General features: G+C 43.0%; 1 protein-coding gene across 2 annotated transcripts in view; it reads left to right on the forward strand.

The window, feature by feature from the left end:
• NUBPL (NUBP iron-sulfur cluster assembly factor, mitochondrial) overlaps window positions 1-16,286 on the forward strand; it is a 67,704-nt gene extending 51,418 nt beyond the window's left edge. For both annotated transcript variants that reach the window (XM_035109832.3, XM_035109852.3), the window contains exons 8-11: window positions 389-474; window positions 9,045-9,165; window positions 13,287-13,369; window positions 15,613-16,286. In XM_035109832.3, the coding sequence (XP_034965723.1) occupies window positions 389-474; window positions 9,045-9,165; window positions 13,287-13,369; window positions 15,613-15,675 (353 nt within the window). In that variant the 3' untranslated portion in view covers window positions 15,676-16,286. The remainder of the gene's footprint in view (window positions 1-388; window positions 475-9,044; window positions 9,166-13,286; window positions 13,370-15,612) is intronic.
• The last annotated feature ends 2,287 nt before the right edge of the window (window positions 16,287-18,573 follow it).

Here is an 18,573-nt window from a genome sequence, read left to right on the forward strand (position 1 = left end):
ATTTTAACTACAGTACTAACCATGTGAAAAGAAAGCAATTGAGTTAATGGAGGCAAAGTAGTAATTTCAAGGTGTTGTTTCCAGTGGCTGCTTTGCCACTGTACCTTATTTTCACTGATTCCCTCCCACCCATGAAGACTTTTCCGAAGGTTTGGGAGATGCCCTTGATCAGAAGGGGAAATGACATTGAGAGCTGCAGAATATCTGGACCCCCCAATTTGCATGAACCGAGGCACTTTCTGCTCAAGCAAAGCCACCATTAATCTTTAATAGAGTTCAATATGTGTTTGCGCATGGCGGTGTTCTGTGGAACGAAACAGCCTAATTAAACTCAGTACTGGCATTCTTGACAATATTCTTGACAATGGCATATATTTCTTTTCCTTAGGGGCTGTGATGGTGTCCACTCCTCAGGATATCGCTTTACTGGATGCACGCAAAGGAACTGAGATGTTCAAAAAAGTGAATGTGCCGGTGAGCCTTTACAAATGCAAGTTGTTTGATCCCTCTAAATAATGGATATGTTTTAAGATGGGCATATGTGGTCCAGGGGCCAGACTGGTCACCAAAGCATTTTTTTCCCCATCTGGCCCCTGGAGGCCCTGTCAACTTGTAACCAAGGGATGGTGATTTTTTTGCCTGCAATTCCATCTTTAGGGAAGACCTGCAGCTTAGTAGTAGAGTGCATGGTTTGCATGCCAAAGGTATCCAGTTTGATCCCTCGTGGGTCTGGAAAAAACTGCCAGCTGCTGTGGGTGGTGGTCTGATTTCAGTATAAATATACCGAAGAAAGTCACAATTTTGCTTATAAGTAAAATCACTTTTCCTTGAAGTTGAAGGAAACCCACAAGGCTAGTTCTTCTGCCTTTGTAAAGCAACTGGTCCTAGATGCATGGTGTCTGACCTTTTGTGATCAATCTGTGGAGCAGGTTTTTGAGTCGCCCCCACAAAGCCATTTGAATAATAGTGGCCATTTAGATAACAGTATCTTAAGAGTACAGAAGGGGATAGTACCTGTTCTCTAAGAAATTTATGTTTTTCATATGTTCTAGTTGTTGATACTTTTTTGGGGGAAGAAACTTGACTGTATGCTATAAATAACAGATGAGCTCTGAGGGTGATAGCAAAATTATTTCAGAAGTGAATAGTGGGTGTACTGCTTTGCTGTACTAAAATACAGCCTTTGTAATCCTAAATATACTACGGTACAAATTAACCTGAAAGTTGCCAGCTGTACTCCTACATAACACACATGCAGTTTTCCCTTATTTAGGTATATTTGAGAAGTTTGAGCGAATGAGTTTTCCATACGGAGAATTTAAACTTTTAGCTGCTTGGCTAGCAAGGATGGATACAAACTCATGAACCTCCTAGGTCTGGCACTTCCAAGACCTGCCATACGCCATTGTGCAACAAATAAGGGGAGTTGAAAATGAAGGACTGTAAAGGGTGCCAGTTGATGCAGATCTTGAGAGCGACATTGTTACTTTACAGTGCTTTATATCAAACAAATCAAAAGCTTTCCCCACCCCAGACAATGGGGGAAGACAGCAAAGATGGGTAGAGGAAAATATTTTTTTGAGAGACACCATTCTGAAGTTTGCGCAGATATTTTAATCTGGTCTTCAGAGTTGGTGAGGGTTTCTACCACATGTTTCTCCTCTCACTGCCACCAAACCCATCTTTTGATTTGAAACATACAAAATCTGAGAGACAGTAATATTCATTGGAAGAACCACTGGTGGTTAAGTATGAAGCTAATGGTTAAACATGGTAATACTTTACAGCACAATGAAATATGGAGAAGTAAATAATAAATCAAAGGAGGTATGTGTTATTTCACAGTGTGTTATACTTGTACAGCTAGTACTTAATCAAGACACAGCTTAGACAGAAACCCATAAAAAGGCTGTTTATCTTCTGCAGTTCCTTACAGAATTACTCATAGAATTTGGTATCTGGGGCAGGATGTTCCTGAGAACAGAACAAAAGTCTCATTATAAAATAGCACGGGCTGAAAGTTATCGGGACATCGCTGGTATACATACTATATAACAAGTCAGTTTCAGTCATTTCCACACTGCTGGTTTTTTGTTTTGTTTCTGTAGGCCTGTTTCATTTAAGGATGAAAGTGTTTCAAGACAGATAAACAAATTATAAATAGGACAGAGCTGAAGTGCACTGCTTTCCCGTGAATATGTTTGGCAGTGTCAAAAAACTTTATCCACACCCCTGGCGACCTCCAGAATTTTATATGAAAGGGTTCAAACATGTTTGCCAGCACAGGCAGCATCGCCCTCATTCTTACAAGGTTTGCCCTCCGTGAAAGCATCAAAGAGCCAAATATAGCTGTATAAGTGTCATGGCGCCGTATTCCATAGGAGTGGTACACCTGTAGCCCTGAGCCAGATCTGTCCCACCAGATCCAGTGTACTGGCAGCGGCAAAACCTGCGCAGAACAATTGCCATCACAGGGAACATCAGAGCAGATTGGAGTACTCCAATCTGGAGTGCTCAGTCTTGTTATGGTGGCAATGCAAAAAGGAACCAAGGTACAGTGGTACCTCTACTTACGAATTTAATGCGTTCCGAACGCACATTTGTAAGTCGAAAAAAATTGTAAGTCGAATCCCATAGGAATGCATTGGGAGAAAAAATTCGTAAGTCGAAGCAACCCTACCTAAAAATCTAAACCACATCCAAGATGGCGGACGGAGCTCCCTTCGTAAGTAGAAACATTCGTAAGTAGAGTTATTCGTAAGTAGAGGTACCACTGTACCTTGTTCTGCTCCAATTTGCCACAAGCGAGGAGGGCAGAGGCGTGGGTTGAGTGGCGCTAGGTGAGAACGAACACTTTTTAGCCCCCACCCCCCGCTCTGGGAGAGTGCTGGCCACGGAGTTGGTTTTTTTCTTCCTAAACCTATCTGAGAGCGCCGGGGGGGGGGGGGCGACGACTTCAAAAGGCTTTCTTTAAACCCACCTTGCCCTCACCATTAGATCTCTCCAGTAGGAAATGGACAACGGGGAGGTGGCCTTTGTGTGGCAAGAGTACGAGTGTCTGAGTGCAAGTGGCAGGGAGTTTGGGTTGGCAGCGCCCAGTTTGGCAACTCCTACCACTGGCCTTCCAGGAAGAATAAGGAGTTGGAAGTAGCAGCAGATTGAGCAGGTCATAAAAAGGAATTTGGGGTGGTCTTGAAAAGAACATTTTTACTTATGTGAACGTTTGGCACAGCCCTAATGACAAAATATAGATAACCCGCACTATTGCCTACCTTTAAGAACTATTCTTCACGCGATGTACCCTTAAGCTTAATTAAGAATAGTATCAATCATCTCTGTAAATAGTTTCCTCTTTTTAAAAAATTAAACTGGCAACTGTGGTGCTGGTTCAATTAGAGCTATGCCCAAGGAGTACACTTGTCTTCTCCTGAAACTGGAGTAGCTTATACTGAGAATGTACTAAGTATCTGATATGGAATCAAAGCTGAAATATCTCACTGGGCATTTGATATTTAGCATCAGTATAATATTATCTTTGATGCAGTTGAGTTGTATCTTATGCTTGCTTCAGCAGCATATATCCATAACCAGCTCCATTTCAGATCCATTCCAGCCCCTTTCTTCTGCCTCTGACTACCTCTGCTCCTCCCTTCTGCTTTCATCATCCTCTGCCTGCCTGCCTCCTCCTCCTCCTCCCTTCAGCTGGTTGGGGAGAGGGGAGGCAGTGGAGACACAAGGTAGGCTCTCACCTGCCAGCCAAGGAAAAGGTAGTTTTGGTTATACATGCAACCCGTGGAACAAACCCCTGTGAATATGATACGTTGCAACTGTACTTCCTATCCATGTTTGATAGCAAAACCAAAACACCACACTTTAAAGCCACAGGTGAAAATGCAGTCAAATAAGCTCCCTTCAGCTTCAATTATCCAATGCATGAGGTGGGCAGTGGGGTTGAGCATGCTAGCTTTGCTTCCCCCAGCCCCATTCCCCCCCATTGCCCTCAACTTGTGCAAGGAAGCTGACCGCGTGAGTAAGCCTTCTATATCTGTGGAGGCTCTCTGCAGATTTTGGAACCCTGACTTTCTAAGATTCCGTTGCGTTTGGGGTGTCTTCACAGATACAGGCAGCTCCCTGCTTTGCACAGTCGCCCTCCGTGAATTGAGGGTGACAGGAATGACAAGTGGAGGTGGGTAGAGCTAGCATGTTTCTCCGGACTGCCCCTGGCGTTGCTTGGAACATGCTGCATGCTCAGAGCTCATCAAACTGGCTAATAACTGAAAAGCCTGCCTAAACAAGTAGCTGGGAAAAACTTACAGATAATTTTTCAGGGTTGGGTTATTTGAAATAGTTCTTTTCCACCTCTCCTGTGCTCAAGGCAACTCACACAATATTTCAGAGATAAAAAGTAAACATTAGGGGGGAAATGCAGCAGCAGTCATCAAGACACCTTCAGCTCTCAAAAGACTTCCTAAACAGATGGGTTTCATAGCTGCTCCTAAAGGCAAGAAGATTGTTCCACAACTACTCAGCTCCTTACTGCGGCTGAGCTGATTTCCTGCAATTATGATATTCAGACAGGATCTCTGAAGTGTAGCTTGCTCTCTCTTGGTGATCATTCGTGGCCAAGTAAGATTGCCTTCCATGAGCGCAGGTCTTGGTGCCCGTAGGGTCCCATCTTCCTGGTGAAATTAAGTTTGAAGTAAACCTTCTATTGCCAACAGAATACTTATTTCACCATAATCATGGTGCAGGGGTGATTTCAGGGTGGGTGGGTTTACAGCTGGGGAGGGGAGATTTGTGGCAGGCATGTTGTGCCCATATGGTTTTCAAATGTGCCCATGGGTCCCACAAAGGTTGGCAAACCATGATCTAGAGCATTTACGTTAGGGCTGACTGAGTGCCAGATGGAAATAAGGAGGAGGGATGTTGTGCTGTATATGTGACAGACACAGACTTTACAAAAGAACAGACTGCTGTGCTGACTTCTGATTAAAGGTAAAGGGACCCCTGACCATTAGGTCCAGTCGTGACCGACTCTGGGGTTGCGCGCTCATCTCGCATTATTGGCCGAGGGAGCCAGCGTATAGCTTCCAGGTCATGTGGCCAGCATGACAAAGCCGCTTCTGGCAAACCAGAGCAGCACATGGAAACACTGTTTACCTTCCCGCTGTAGCGGTTCCTATTTATCTACTTGCATTTTGACATGCTTTCGAACTGCTAGGTTGGCAGGAGCTGGGACCAAATAACGGGAGCTCACCCCGTCACAGGGATTCGAACCGCCGACCTTCTGATCAGCAAGCCCTAGGCTCAGTGGTTTAACCACAGCGCCACCTGGGTCCCTGGGACTTCTGATTAGGGCCTCTTTAAAAATGGATGTTGGCCAGACCATAGAGATTAAGATCAAATGAGCCTGGTTCATAGCTGTCTTACAAGAGCCAAACCATGCTCATAACTGCGACCGCAGATTGCAACCGTAGTCAACCTATATGCTGGCAGGGGAGGTGTGTGTCTATATGGACAGAGGTGTGTTTGACAGCTTTTACGGCAGCCAGTTGCCTTGAATGTGAACACTAGATTTCAATGGAAAAGTGGCTTGCTCATTCAGCCCAGTGCAACATAAACTGTCAAAAACACCTCTGGATATGCACACACTTCTCCCCAGCTCCTGCATACTGCTGCATAGAATTGCAGCCCTAATCTTGTGTTGCATACCAAAACCAAGTTATTTTGTCTGCATTTGTTTTCCAGTTCGACTATATGTGTTTTAAATATACTATGCCTCCAAGTATTACTATTAGATTTGTGCTTATATATGAGAGGAGAAGAGACATAATATCTGTTGTACTTTTCCCTCAATTGTTATGCGCTAAGACACACTGAACTGGTACAGGGAGAGGCAGACGCTATGGAAAACAGTGGTGACAAAAGGTCAGCTTCCTCCTCTCATCTTATAGCCAGGCCCAGAAGCTCCTTCGCTGTAGAGATGAAATTGCTGTGTGGTTTCCAACAATTGTTAGTTTCACCTCAACTCTTATGCTTTTACTTAACACTAGAAAATGGCTGCTACCTCCAGGCTTTGATGCTCTGCTGGTGTTAGCTAGAATTTTATCCCTCCGTGAACCCATTGAGTGACAGCATTGGTTCCTCCAGCCATTACCACCCTGGGAATTCCCAACTTTTGATCTTAGACACCACCCTGTGGTTTATGAGTGTTTGCAAAAAGCAGCATTCCAGAAGATGAGAGATACAGTGGTACCTCGCTTAACGAATGCCCTGCTTAACGAAATTTCCGCTTAACGAAATGATTTTTTGAGCGGAGGTTGCCTCGCTAGACGAATGCGTTTTATGAAAAATTCGTCTAGCGAATCGCGGTTTCCCATAGGAATGCATTGAAATTCAATTAATGCGTTCCTATGGGCAAAAAAAAATTCAAAAAAAAAAAATTCAAAGCATTCCTATGGGATTCGCTAGACGAATTTTTCGCTATAAGAAAAGACCCGAATTAATTTCGTCTAGCGAGGCACCACTGTACATGTTTCGAATTCTGGCTTCCATCCCAGTGAACTTCCGGTATTACATCTGCACCCACCCTGAATAGTATGCACATCCAAATGTCCTTTATGCAAAAATCAACCCCATTTAATAGGTATCCATAATCGGGCTTGGTGAGTTTTCTTTTGGGAGGGGGTTCATTGCCATATGTACTTTTGGGGATTCCTCATAGAGTCGTATCTTGGCTCCCGAACGCCTTGGGAGTTGAACGATCTTGGGAGTCCCGAACGATCGAAAACCGGAACTGAGTGTCCCGGTTTTTGAACGTTCTTTTGGAAGCTGACTGTTCGACAGGGCTTCCGCGGCTTCCAGTTGGCTGCAGGAGCTTCCTGCAGCCAATCAGAAGCCACACTTTGGTTTCCAAATGTTTCGGAAGTTGAACGGACTTCCGGAACGGGTTCTGCTGTTCAACTTCCAAGGCACGACTGTATTTGAATTTAGCAAGCATAGCACATATGTGCTACTGTAGGCGCATATGTTACACCAAACTCTTAAGTTAGCCTCAGAAATATAATTTGAAACACTGAGTTCAAATGTGTTGAAAATAAATAGGCTTAATACCACAGGTGAGAGAGATGATTCTAATGTTTTTCTAGGCTTGGGCAAAGGGGAGAGAAACTCTAGTGTGCAGAATGTGGTTTGAGTGATGAATAAAATATAATTAGTCTCTCTCTCTCCCCCCCCCCCCATCCTCATTAAGAAAGAAAAAAATGCTAACTTTCCTGACAGGTTTTCTAAGTTAACTCAGTTCATTTAGCTTTTAAAGCAACATCTAACATAAGTGCATTAGGTTTTCCTTCAGTAATTTGTCACATCATGCCAGATGTCGTTATTTCTGTTGTTTGGTTTTTAAATATGTTTCTCTTCTTTAGAGTGAATAGAAAATCATAGTTCTTTCCTCCCTCCTCCCCATCCCACCTTGTAAGTGGTCTAATGAAACGGATGCTTTAAGGGCATAGATAATATTACAGAGAGTGTTCACAGTTTCCCTTTAGCTTTGGAATAATTTGGCTACTAACAATGAGTTCATATTCAATCGGCAGTCAAGGCAGCAGATTGCCTTATTTATTTAGCCTGTTGCTCTCAACATACCTGCCTGAGAATAAGCCTCATTGCACAAAGTGGGATGTACTTCTGAGTGTACATGCATAGGATTGTACTGTTTGTTCAGCTCACAACTTTTTGTGCAGAGGTTTTGAGCTCATTTGCTTGACATGAGCTGGAGCTGAGAGACTTAGAAAGTTGGAAGTTTTGAATTTGAGAAAAAGTAGCTCTGACTCGTCAGAGCTTGAAGCTCTAATAATAATAATAATAATAATAATAATAATAATAATAATAATAATAATTTATTTATTTATTTGTACCCTGCCCATCTGGTAGGGTTTCCCCAGCCACTCTGGGCGGCTTCCAACAGAGATTAAAATACATTAAAACATCAGTCATTAAAAACTTCCCTAAACAGGGCTGCCTTCAGATGTCTTCTAAACGTCAGGTAGTTGTTTATCTCTTTGACATCTGATGGGAGGGCGTTCCACAGGGCGGGCACCACTACCAAGAAGGCCCTCTGCCTGGTTCCCTGCAACTTGGCTCCTTGCAGCGAGGGAACCGCCAGAAGGTCCTCAGCTGTTGTTCCTTTTGAGTGGGCAGTGATTTGAAATGGACGCTGCTTACCGATTTTCTTTCTGCTTGCCCAACCTGTGAATTGTTAATAAAGAGCTACTCACCAGAACTATAACCTTCCCAAAGTAACTGATCCCGCCTGGGGTCTTCTTACCGCTCAGAGAATGGTGGGTACAAAAAACACAATTGTAATGGATGGAATTTCGTGCTCCGCCATGGCAGTCCTTCTGTCTACATAAACAGCCTGCCAAATGGAACAATCCCCTCTCTTCTCCCCCTGCACAGAGCCCTGCCAGAAGCTCTGATTTGGGCCCCGGATTGTGGGTGCCCAGCGGTGTGCGCATTGCTCTGCCGCCACCTGCCATCGCAGTGGCGCCAGAGAGCCAGCAGAGGTAAGGCAGTGGCAGCCGAGCAGCCCGCATGTGTGCGACGTGACAGCCGGACACCCACAGTGGAAATTTTGTGGGCGGTGCCCAGGCACCCAGGTCCCCCAGAGATAGCACCAGTGCTACCCCAGTCCCCGAGCCAATGGGGTGGAATGGGGAGTTTGGGGAGAGAGGAGGGGGAGGAAATCCCTGGTGCACAAGTGGAAGTCATTGCATAGGGCTTCTGCTGACAGGGCTCGTTAGAGTAATCCTGCACTAAATATTTTATAGCATGCTTCATTATCCTATTCATGATGTCAAAATTGTGAAATGTAGACATGAGAATAATTTCCCTACCATCTAGAGTGGGGGGCACAGCTTTTCTTTTATGAGTAATTGGTAAGTTTATGGATTTATTTATGTAAGGTTGGCTAGTTGGAAGAAACTAACCTTCTCTAATTTTTATTTAGCCTCTTTGTAACCTTTCTGAGTTTTTCTATTTGCCAGGTCTTGGGGCTCGTTCAAAACATGAGCCTTTTCCGGTGTCCAAAATGCAACCACGAAACCCACATTTTTGGAACTGATGGTGTGAGGAATCTAGCCTGTGATCTTGGTCTGGATGTTTTAGGTAAGAATGTGGTGATTGAAAGTATTAGATGAGAAAGAAGTAGAATTAAATCCAGAGTTATTTGATTGCTGTTTAATCCTATTGAAATAAATGGACTTCAGGCACTCAACTTCTGGCAGTGTATTCAGGACTCCTGTGTCATATAGAAGGAAATGCAGAATATTATTTATTTGGCCTTCCACTGATTCACATCCTACAGCGCTAATATGATTGGACTTACATGTATCACATCATAGGAACCTTTTTTTCTGATGAAATTGTGTTCAGAAAGCATCTGACTCTTTAAAAGAGGGAGCAAGGGAGAGAAAGAAGGCTGTTGTGCTGATCTTCTGTTTCCTGAAAGAAGATGGCTTACCGGCTGGATGAGAAGCAGGTCTCCCAAGTTCTCCAGCTGGGGTGGAACAGATCTTCCCCAGCCAGGCTTCTTGCAACGGTGGCTCCCTATGGTTGGATGTGTAGGGAACAGTTCATATGGCTCCATATCCCTCACCCTAGTTGAGGATGAGTGATAGCTGCAGGAAGATAAGACTGAGGGGTGGGGGTCCACAATGAAGAGATTTAGTCAGACCAACAGATTTGCAGGCAAACTTTAGGTAAGAGTGGGTTGGTTTAACCCCACCTGCCCTTTTTTCTACCCTACTGAGTTGCACTTTCCCTAGATGAACTTTGCCATTCAAGGCCATTACCTGTTGCTGCCCATCTTGTGGTTTTTGATGGCTTACCTGGTCAGGATGCAAATGCAACAGCTTCTGTTGCCTTAACCCAGGCATCCCCAAACTGCGGCCGTCCTGATGTTTTGGCCTACAACTCCCATGATCCCTAGCTAACAGGACCAGTGGTTGGGGAAGATGGGAATTGTAGTCCAAAACATCTGGAGGGCCAAAGTTTGGGGGGTGCCTGCCTTAACCTCTGGCTGCAGCCTTCATATTTCAATCTCAGGTGTGTCATTAGCAAGTAGAGCTACACATTTTTCTTCCCACACCTTGGCTTCTTCTTTCTCGAAAACTACCACCACCACCACCACCCCTTTTCCTGTATATCGTCTGTCCACTAACTCCTCTCACCTCGCAGCTCCCTCTCTGTCTTTAACCCTGGTCTGTAGCTGTGCCTGCCATAACTCCTTTCCCCAACCTTGTGCTTTCTTTCGACACCTTGCTCTGCTCTGGAGCCCCTTCAGACTGTAGCTCTCTCAGCTCATAGGACAGCAACGCAGTTATGGCTGAGCAGAGCAGCCACTAGGGCAATTTGACCAGGAGAGTCTGGCCCTCCATGCTGAAAAGAATTAACAGTCCCCGATGAAAATAATTCTTCTGCGTTGAAGCCTGCAATGGTTCAGGTGTAAGCTGGTAATGAAATGTAAAATGTGGCATACCTCAATTAAGCTGGTAAATGAGATAATTGTGCCTGCTAATGATTTATATTTTCACACCGTGCTTTAATTATATCAGTTCATACAGATTATCCATTTAGAACCAGGAAGTGAAGTTCATTTAAAAAAAATGCCATAGAAGCATTAAGGGCTGACAGAGACCTAGCAGAGCAAGGAAATCCATAATTAAAAGTACACAGTTGGGTTAGCTTGGCTGTCTGCTGGAAGCGTAATGAGGATTGGAGTCTGGGATCTTGTTTCAGCTGTCACTGGTACTGACCACTGGTAAGAAGCCTCCCATGCCAAAACTTCCCGCAATTAGAGTTGATTCATGGTCCTTCTGACGTGCACCTATATATTGGAGCACATAATTAGTGTAGAGTTCTCTGCATTGGATACGCCAGAGAGTCATGCAACACGATTGTATCCAAAGCAGCATGTTCCATCAGTGCAAGGGTTTTGAATTATAGAGTTGGAATGGACCTCAAGAGTAATCTAGTCCAACCCCCTGCAATGCAGGAATCGCAACTAAAGCATCCATGACAGATCCAAGCTCTGTTTAAAAACCTCCAAGGAAGGAGAGTCCACAACCTTCCGAGGGAGACCGTTCCACTGTCGAAGAGCTCTTACTGTCAGAAAGTTCTTCCTGATGTTTAGTCAGAATCTCCTTTCTTGTAATTTGAATCCATTGGTTCAAGTCAAGGACAAGACAAGATTGTTCCATCTTCTGTGTGACAGCCCATTAGATATTTGAAGGTGGCTATCATATCTCCTCTCAGTCTCCTCTTTTCCAGGCTAAACATACCCGGCTCCCTCAACCATTCTGCATAAGGCTTGGTTTCTGCTTGCACAACAGGATCCCCCTCTGCACCCCCTAAATATCTTCTGGGGTTCCCCCAATCCCCTAGAGGAGATTTGTGGGGGGAGTCCCCAATCTAATGCTTCTGGCTCCCCAAGACCACTGATTTTGACATCAGTAGCAAAAGGTAAAAAAGAAATAAAGCAAGCATGCCATTGGGACAGAGAGGTTTAAATTTCTCCACCAGCCCAGCACCTTGATAAGGATCTAAATTGCATCTTCTCAGTCATCAGTTTGATCTTTTTACAAGCAAGCAAAGGATAATAACCCCTTCTCCTCAGTCGATATGTACATACCAGTATAAGTTAAGGAGAGGACCGTGCAAGTGGGCATGTGAGATGACTAATAAGCCCCCCCACCTCAGTGGCGTAGCCAAGGATGAACGCGGTCCTTGGGCCAAATAATGGTTAGTAACCCCTCGAAAAGTGTTAAAAAAACAGACAACAATTTATAGACATGTAGGAATGAACTTTCAACATCAAGAATATTTTATCCAGCTTCTGCAGTGTGTGCTTTTTAAATTAATTTTAAACACCAGGTATCAATATTGGTCATCCTTCACAGATTACCTTAACTTGTTTTTATTTAAGTCCAAGCCCAATATTTGTAACAAACTTTATGTAACAAACAGGGCACCCAATACATTTGAGAAAGGGATGGAATCACTGCAGAATCGTGGGTGACTGACTTTTGAGAACTTGGACTGAGCTGCTGGATCCCCAAGGCCCAGCCTTTCCTCACAGCAAGGGGACAAACAGGGGCTTTTGTCTCATGGATGGCAGAGTTATGGCTCCGGCCTGGGGCGCTGCATTAGCTGTGGCAAATGTGCCATCAGCTATAGAATAATGGCAGTGTAGCTTTCTGCACCCATGGTACTCTGCACCCGTGGAGAGGGGAGTCCACAGCTTCATATAGCTCCTCAGTCACCCTTAAAGGGTGCATCAGATTTCTCCCTTAAAATTGCTTTCTGTGCAGCTATTCTCATCTTACCATTTTACATATAGATTTGATTTATATTCAGCTGTTGCGTAATAATGGTCATTGTTGGAATCTGAAAAAGTTTAATTTTCCACAAGAGATTATTTTTTTTTAAAAAAAGGATGGGACCATCCTGTGTGTTATTGTGCCATTTTTCTTTATTTCCGTGGCGGTCCCCTGCTGATTAGAAAAGCACCAAACACAGTTGTTAACTGTTGGAAGGGAAATTAATTGAATATGTAACAAGCACTTAATTAAATCAGTGGTTCCCTAATAACAGTAACACATCCTTTCATTTTGGCAATTAAATATTTAAGCCTGTATCCGAATATTGATTAGGATGTTACAGTTGTGGAAATCAGTAGGGAATGAACTGCAGTACCGAATAAATAACGTGGGGCGTGAACAAGCTGGAAGCTGGGAAACTTTACTGCGGACCTGTTCTGTGAGCGCTCGGCACTGCATGCATTCAGCTGGCCTTTTAGCTTGAGTTTTGGTATAGCAGGGCCACGGAATTCTGCACTGCAACACAAATTAATTCAAAGCCAGTTTTTGGTTCCAGACCAGAGTGGAGACTCGAAAGAAAACAGAATGCCCACTGGTGCATGGAAGTCCGACATGCTTTCTTTTGTCACCCTAAATAGGTCATCATCTATGAATTTTTGTTCCCATTGGGTGATTGCAGCAGACAAAAAGGGAGAAGACTCTCCATTTCCATAGATGACTGTAAGGCAGGGTTCTATCTAGCAATAAAATAAAAAATTATGAATAATGTTTCTTTAAGAAATATTTCAGCTGATTTTCATTCAAGTGTTGCTACTTACTGCGCTGAAATATGAGTAACACCAGTACTAGTTGAATTTATGGCATATATAAAATATTGAGCTTAAACTTCAATTTATGGTCTTCATACAGGTGACATTCCTCTACATGTCCACATAAGAGAAACATCTGATGCTGGCAAGCCTATTGTGGTCTCACAGCCCCAGAGTGACGTGGTGAGTTTTAGTGTAGTTTGCGTACAAATCTCATCTTGTTCATTTTTGCTTTATTTATTACAACACATGTGCCCCCTGTCTCTGTATACCTGTTTGCTTATTGATCATGGTTTGAACAGGAATTCAGCTAAGATAATTTATTACTTAAACCCCGTCCATCTGGCCAGGCCTCCCCAGCCACTCTAAGCAGTTCCCAGAAGAATATTAAAAACACAATAAAACATAAAACATTAAAAACTTCCCTAAATAGGGCTACCTTCCGATGTATTCTAAAAGTCAGATAGTTGTTTATTTCCTTGACATCTGCTGGGAGGGCGTTCCACAGGGTGGGCGCCACTACTGAGAAGGCCCTCTGCCTGGTTCCCTGTAACCTCACTTCTCGCAGTGAGGGAACCGCCAGAAGGCCCTCGGTGCTGGATCTCAGTGTGGTGGGGGTGGAGATGCTCCTTCAGGTATACTGAGCTGAGGCTGTTTAGGGCTTTAAAGGTCAGCACCAACACTTTGAATTGTGCTCGGAAAGATCCTCCCATGCTAAGGGAAAAAAAGGAAGATTCAGAAGATTTAATAAATAGACCTTGAAGAACACTTTTCACGTTATTAGAATTATTTGTAGAATAGCCGAAGGCCCAGTTCTATCTGATGATGTATGGAATATTAAACCTGCACATATCCATTAGAAAATGGAGATATTTATAACATGATGAGCACGTTCCAAAAACGTTCCAAACGTGAACGATGAAAACGTTCCAAAGTGGGGTGAAAAGAATTTGCTCACTACCTTCCTATCCTAATGCCTAATAAGAAAGCCAACAAGATGCAAAAAAAATTAAATGTTTTCTCGAGTTTATGATGAAGGAAATAATATTACCTGTGCATTCCTTTAAAATAGAAAATTAAGATATTTATTGTGTCATATTGCCTATGCTTAGGAACTCTGAGATATCTGTTTGCCTCCTGTGTTAGGTGATATAGACACATGTGCAATCCTCATAAGGGACCCAGGCATGCAACTTGCCATGCCTTGTAGTTTCACTGTTGCAACTGGCATAGCTGACTTCTTTTCAGTTTTAAAATACTTTGCATCATTGGTCATGGAACTGCATTGGTGAAAACTACAGTGTACGTCTTGACTCTGCATGTGGTTTTTCTTACTCACACACAGAATGGTCCCTTTGGAATGTGTTCCTTGTGCTTTTTGTGCAGGAGTGTTTTCAGAAATCGTAGTTTAGGAAGTGGCCAGGAAGAGGAACCTGTCTTTATAAATCTGTAAAGCTTTAAAGCAAGATAAAGTTCATGCCTTATTTCTGAAGTTGAGGTCCCAAGGTCTTTTGCAGTCCACTGTTCATCTGTAGTTACATCTTGAGAGCATTTCTGCCATTTCTTGGCTGTTTTATTTCTCTTTGCACTACAGAGCAGCCCTTTGGCCTCCAATTGATGGGTCAGCAAATTGTTAATGTTAAGCTGTCAACTTTTTCCTTTGCTAAGGAAAACCCACACCTTTCTTTGCAGAAAGATGAGCTATAGAAAATCCCATTTAGAAACCTCAAACCGAAAAGAACAGAAAAATCTCTAAACTGACAACATAGTTTATTAATATGAAGGCAGTTCAGAATGACAAATGAGAACTGTAAATTTCTCCTTTCCATTTCCCTCCATTAAAATTCTCTTGTTTCACTTCAGTCCGTCTTGTGTTGCTTAGAAATGATGGCACAAACAGTTCAATCCAGCTTTATAATCAGATAAATAGCCCATTAGGAAGAATATGAGTAGGAGAAAAAGTTCAGCATGTGTACATGTTAAGTTTATGAAAAGTAGAATCCAGGTTTGTTGTGGTTTTGATCGTTTCTTGCCTGCTGATGAAGGATGCAACAAGAAGGGAAATACCTTATGAAAAACTCACAAATTATTTTCCATTACAGGGATCCCCCCCAATAACTAACGATACTATATAGGAGTTGCAGTGGGTACTTGCCAGTGCAAGGTCTCCCCATCCCATCCAGCAAACTGAAATTTCATGGCACAGAAGCTCCATTATTTGTCAACATTCTGTTGGTGACGCATTTTTTCTCTTACAATTAGAAAGTGTCTAAACGTTTCATTACATAACAGCTCAGCCAAGGGGTGGGAGCTGGTTTGCTGGTGACAGAAGACAGCCAGTTTGTTGCCTGTTTTATATACTATTTTATGCTGTTTTACTCTGACCTAAGAGATAAACACATTGCCATTTTTAAATATTTTTACAGGCCCAAGCCTATCTGAAGATTGCTGCTGAAATAGTGAAAAGACTGCCAGTTTCTCCAACTTAAAACCATATTTTTGAGGTTCTGTGACTAGAACTTTACCATTTGAAGTGTGCCGTAGGATGTGACAGAAGAAATGCCATATTATGGAACATGCCTTATTTTTTATTTTGTCTTGGAAAATTAAATGTCGGTACCAACTTAGTGCAATTGTCATATCAAACGTTTGAAGCAAACTTTCGGCATGCTTTAGCAGCAAAAAGCACCAAAGAGCCAACTTGTATTTGGAACTCAATATTTTTAGTGCACCATTCAGTAGGCCTGGTATTAAAGAGGAAGAGATATTTGAAGAGATTTTAGCGTCTTTATGTAGGTACACTGACAAACACCAGAACGCACCACTGCATGTGTGGTCAGTTTGTTTCTCTCTGTCATGTGTCTGAATGAAGATACTAGAAATGTAAGATAATTATGCTCAGCTTTGAAGAGTTATCATTAGCCAAGATTCACTTATAAGCAGTCAAACAATTAACTAAGAATCCCAAGAACTGGCTTTTTAATGCATTCTCTTATCAGCTTATGTTCGATCATAAGATAATTTTCTTATTGTAATTGTCTGGGGAAATTGCTCCATTTCCTTTGTCTTGTTGAGCCTGAATAAACCCAAAAATCAGCAACAAGCTCTTCATTAAAATTAGATGCATTTGAGATCAGGTTGCCAAAGGAGGAAACAAGTGATAAAAATTAATTACTGACGATTGCATATATGAATATTTTCCCACTAGGAAATAATAGCCCTGAATCTATAAACAAAAAGATCTAATTGCCCTTTTTTATCAGTGCATACTGCGTGGTTTTGTCTGAATTTCCTACTGCCTTAAGTCTTGCATCATTATTTTCTGCTAATAGAGCTGGTCACAGCAGGGGGAGGGGGAACTGAATATGAATGCATCTAGGATTTAGGCTTACATAAACTGAAAGTGTGTTTGTACAGAATGGTTTATTAGTGTCTCTCTATTCAATTCTACATCTTTTTGGTTCATGCTACTATTTGTTCCTGTTATATACGGTAGGTTCTAATGATAATGTACAATGACTCACTCATACACAGAATAAGCAAGAGAACGGGTTGTATTCAATACAGTGGTACCTCGGGTTAAGAACTTAATTTGTTCTGGAGGTCCATTCTTAACCTGAAACTGTTCTTAACCTGAGGTACCTACTAATGGGGCCTTCTGCTGCCACTGCCACTGCCACAGCCACACAATTTCTGTTCTCATCCTGAAGCAAAGTTCTTAACCTGAGGTACTATTTCTGGGTTAGCGGAGTCTGTAACCTGAAGGGTCTGTAACTAGAAGCATCTGTAACCCGAGGTACCACTGTATAGCGCTAAGGTGAACATTCGATCAGCACAATAATTTATCCTTCGTAGTGGAATATTATCCTCCCCTGCTCTCACCCCCCTGCATGCCTCTAAATCTGTTTCCCTTGCCTTGCAAATCTGGGGATAGCTTGTGCTAGTCCAAAATGTTAGGCCTAATATTTTACTGGAAAAGGTTATGTGAGTAGCTGTCTGATTTTCAGAGTTTAGACTGCCATTTTGTTCTCCAGCATATACTATTCAAATAAATACAGTCTCCCTATGAATTCACAGGATCTGAGATAAAACGTGGTAATGTTACTATAGGTAATGGGAAAGAAGCTTTCCGAAGCAGGTTTCCCAAGGGAGCAAAAGCTAGATAGATTGTGCTGAGGCCTTATTCCAGGACATCCCTCAGCACCACTAAGTTATTTAGTGGTTCATATTGTAGGGACGCAGGTAGCCTAAGGCTTGCAGATCAGAAGGTCGGCGGTTTCGAATCCCCGCGACGGGGTGAGCTCCTGTTGCTCGGTCCCAGCTCCTGCCAACCTAGCAGTTTGAAAGCATGTCCGTGTGCTGCTCTGGTTCACCAGAAGTGGCTTTGTCATGCTGGCCACATGACCTGGAAGCTGTACGCCGGCTCCCTCGGCGAATAACACGAGATGAGTGCCGCAACCCCAGAGTCGGTCACGACTGGACCTAATGGTCAGGGGTCCCTTTACCTTTATTGTAGGGGCAAGGTGCCTCCCATTCATCCTTTATACTGAGCTTGACTACAATGACTTTTATATAGCACTGATTGGCTTTTGGAGAGACTGGATCCAGATGCACCATTCTCAAGTTTCCATCTTGGATGGACAAAGGCACACATCTTCTCCCTCTTCTTTATACTGAGCGTTGGCAAACTGATTCTCTGATTAAAAGTTTCCTAGAGCATCCATGAATCGTTTCTTTATTTTTGTGTTGCAAATTTTTGTGTTGTGTTTAAACAAGAAAGAAGGAATTTTGGCAATTTAGTAACAATATAAATCAGCAATACTGATTTATAAATCCTTGCATCTTTTATCCATAACAGGATCAAGGTAGCCTGTACGCATGCGTGTATGAATGCTTTTGTTGCCATGTGGACTTCTGTTTGGAATACACTAGTAAGAGTTGTTTGACATCTATCTGTCTCAGGAGACAATGGAAGACTGTGCCTTCTGGGGTGAAGACAAACCATTGGTGAGTTACAGCACCAGGTGTGGCTGTAGAGACAGATATGAGAGAGACATGTTTTGTTGCAGCTGATGCATGTGTAGCATGGCATTTCTTCTTTCTGCGCTTCTCTCAGCAGTCATTCCTTTTCTGATTGCTGCTATGGATACACAACCTGTCTGTCTCCAGACACTGCAGTTGTCTGCAAGAGATTCCCACATGGTGGGGTTAATGTTGCCATCACATCCTGGCATGTGATGCCCCAAATCTTCCTGATGCAGTGCATGTGGGAGGCATCATTCCTGGCAGGTGTAAGTTGCCCATGTCTCACTACCATAAAGTGGTGTGCTCAGCACGCAAGCCTGGTAGACCTTCATCTTGGTATTGGCCATTGACTTCACATTCTC

This window comes from Zootoca vivipara, chromosome 1, assembly GCF_965207765.1.
Source record: "Zootoca vivipara chromosome 1, rZooViv2.hap1.1, whole genome shotgun sequence".
Taxonomy (NCBI): Eukaryota; Metazoa; Chordata; class Lepidosauria; order Squamata; family Lacertidae; genus Zootoca; species Zootoca vivipara.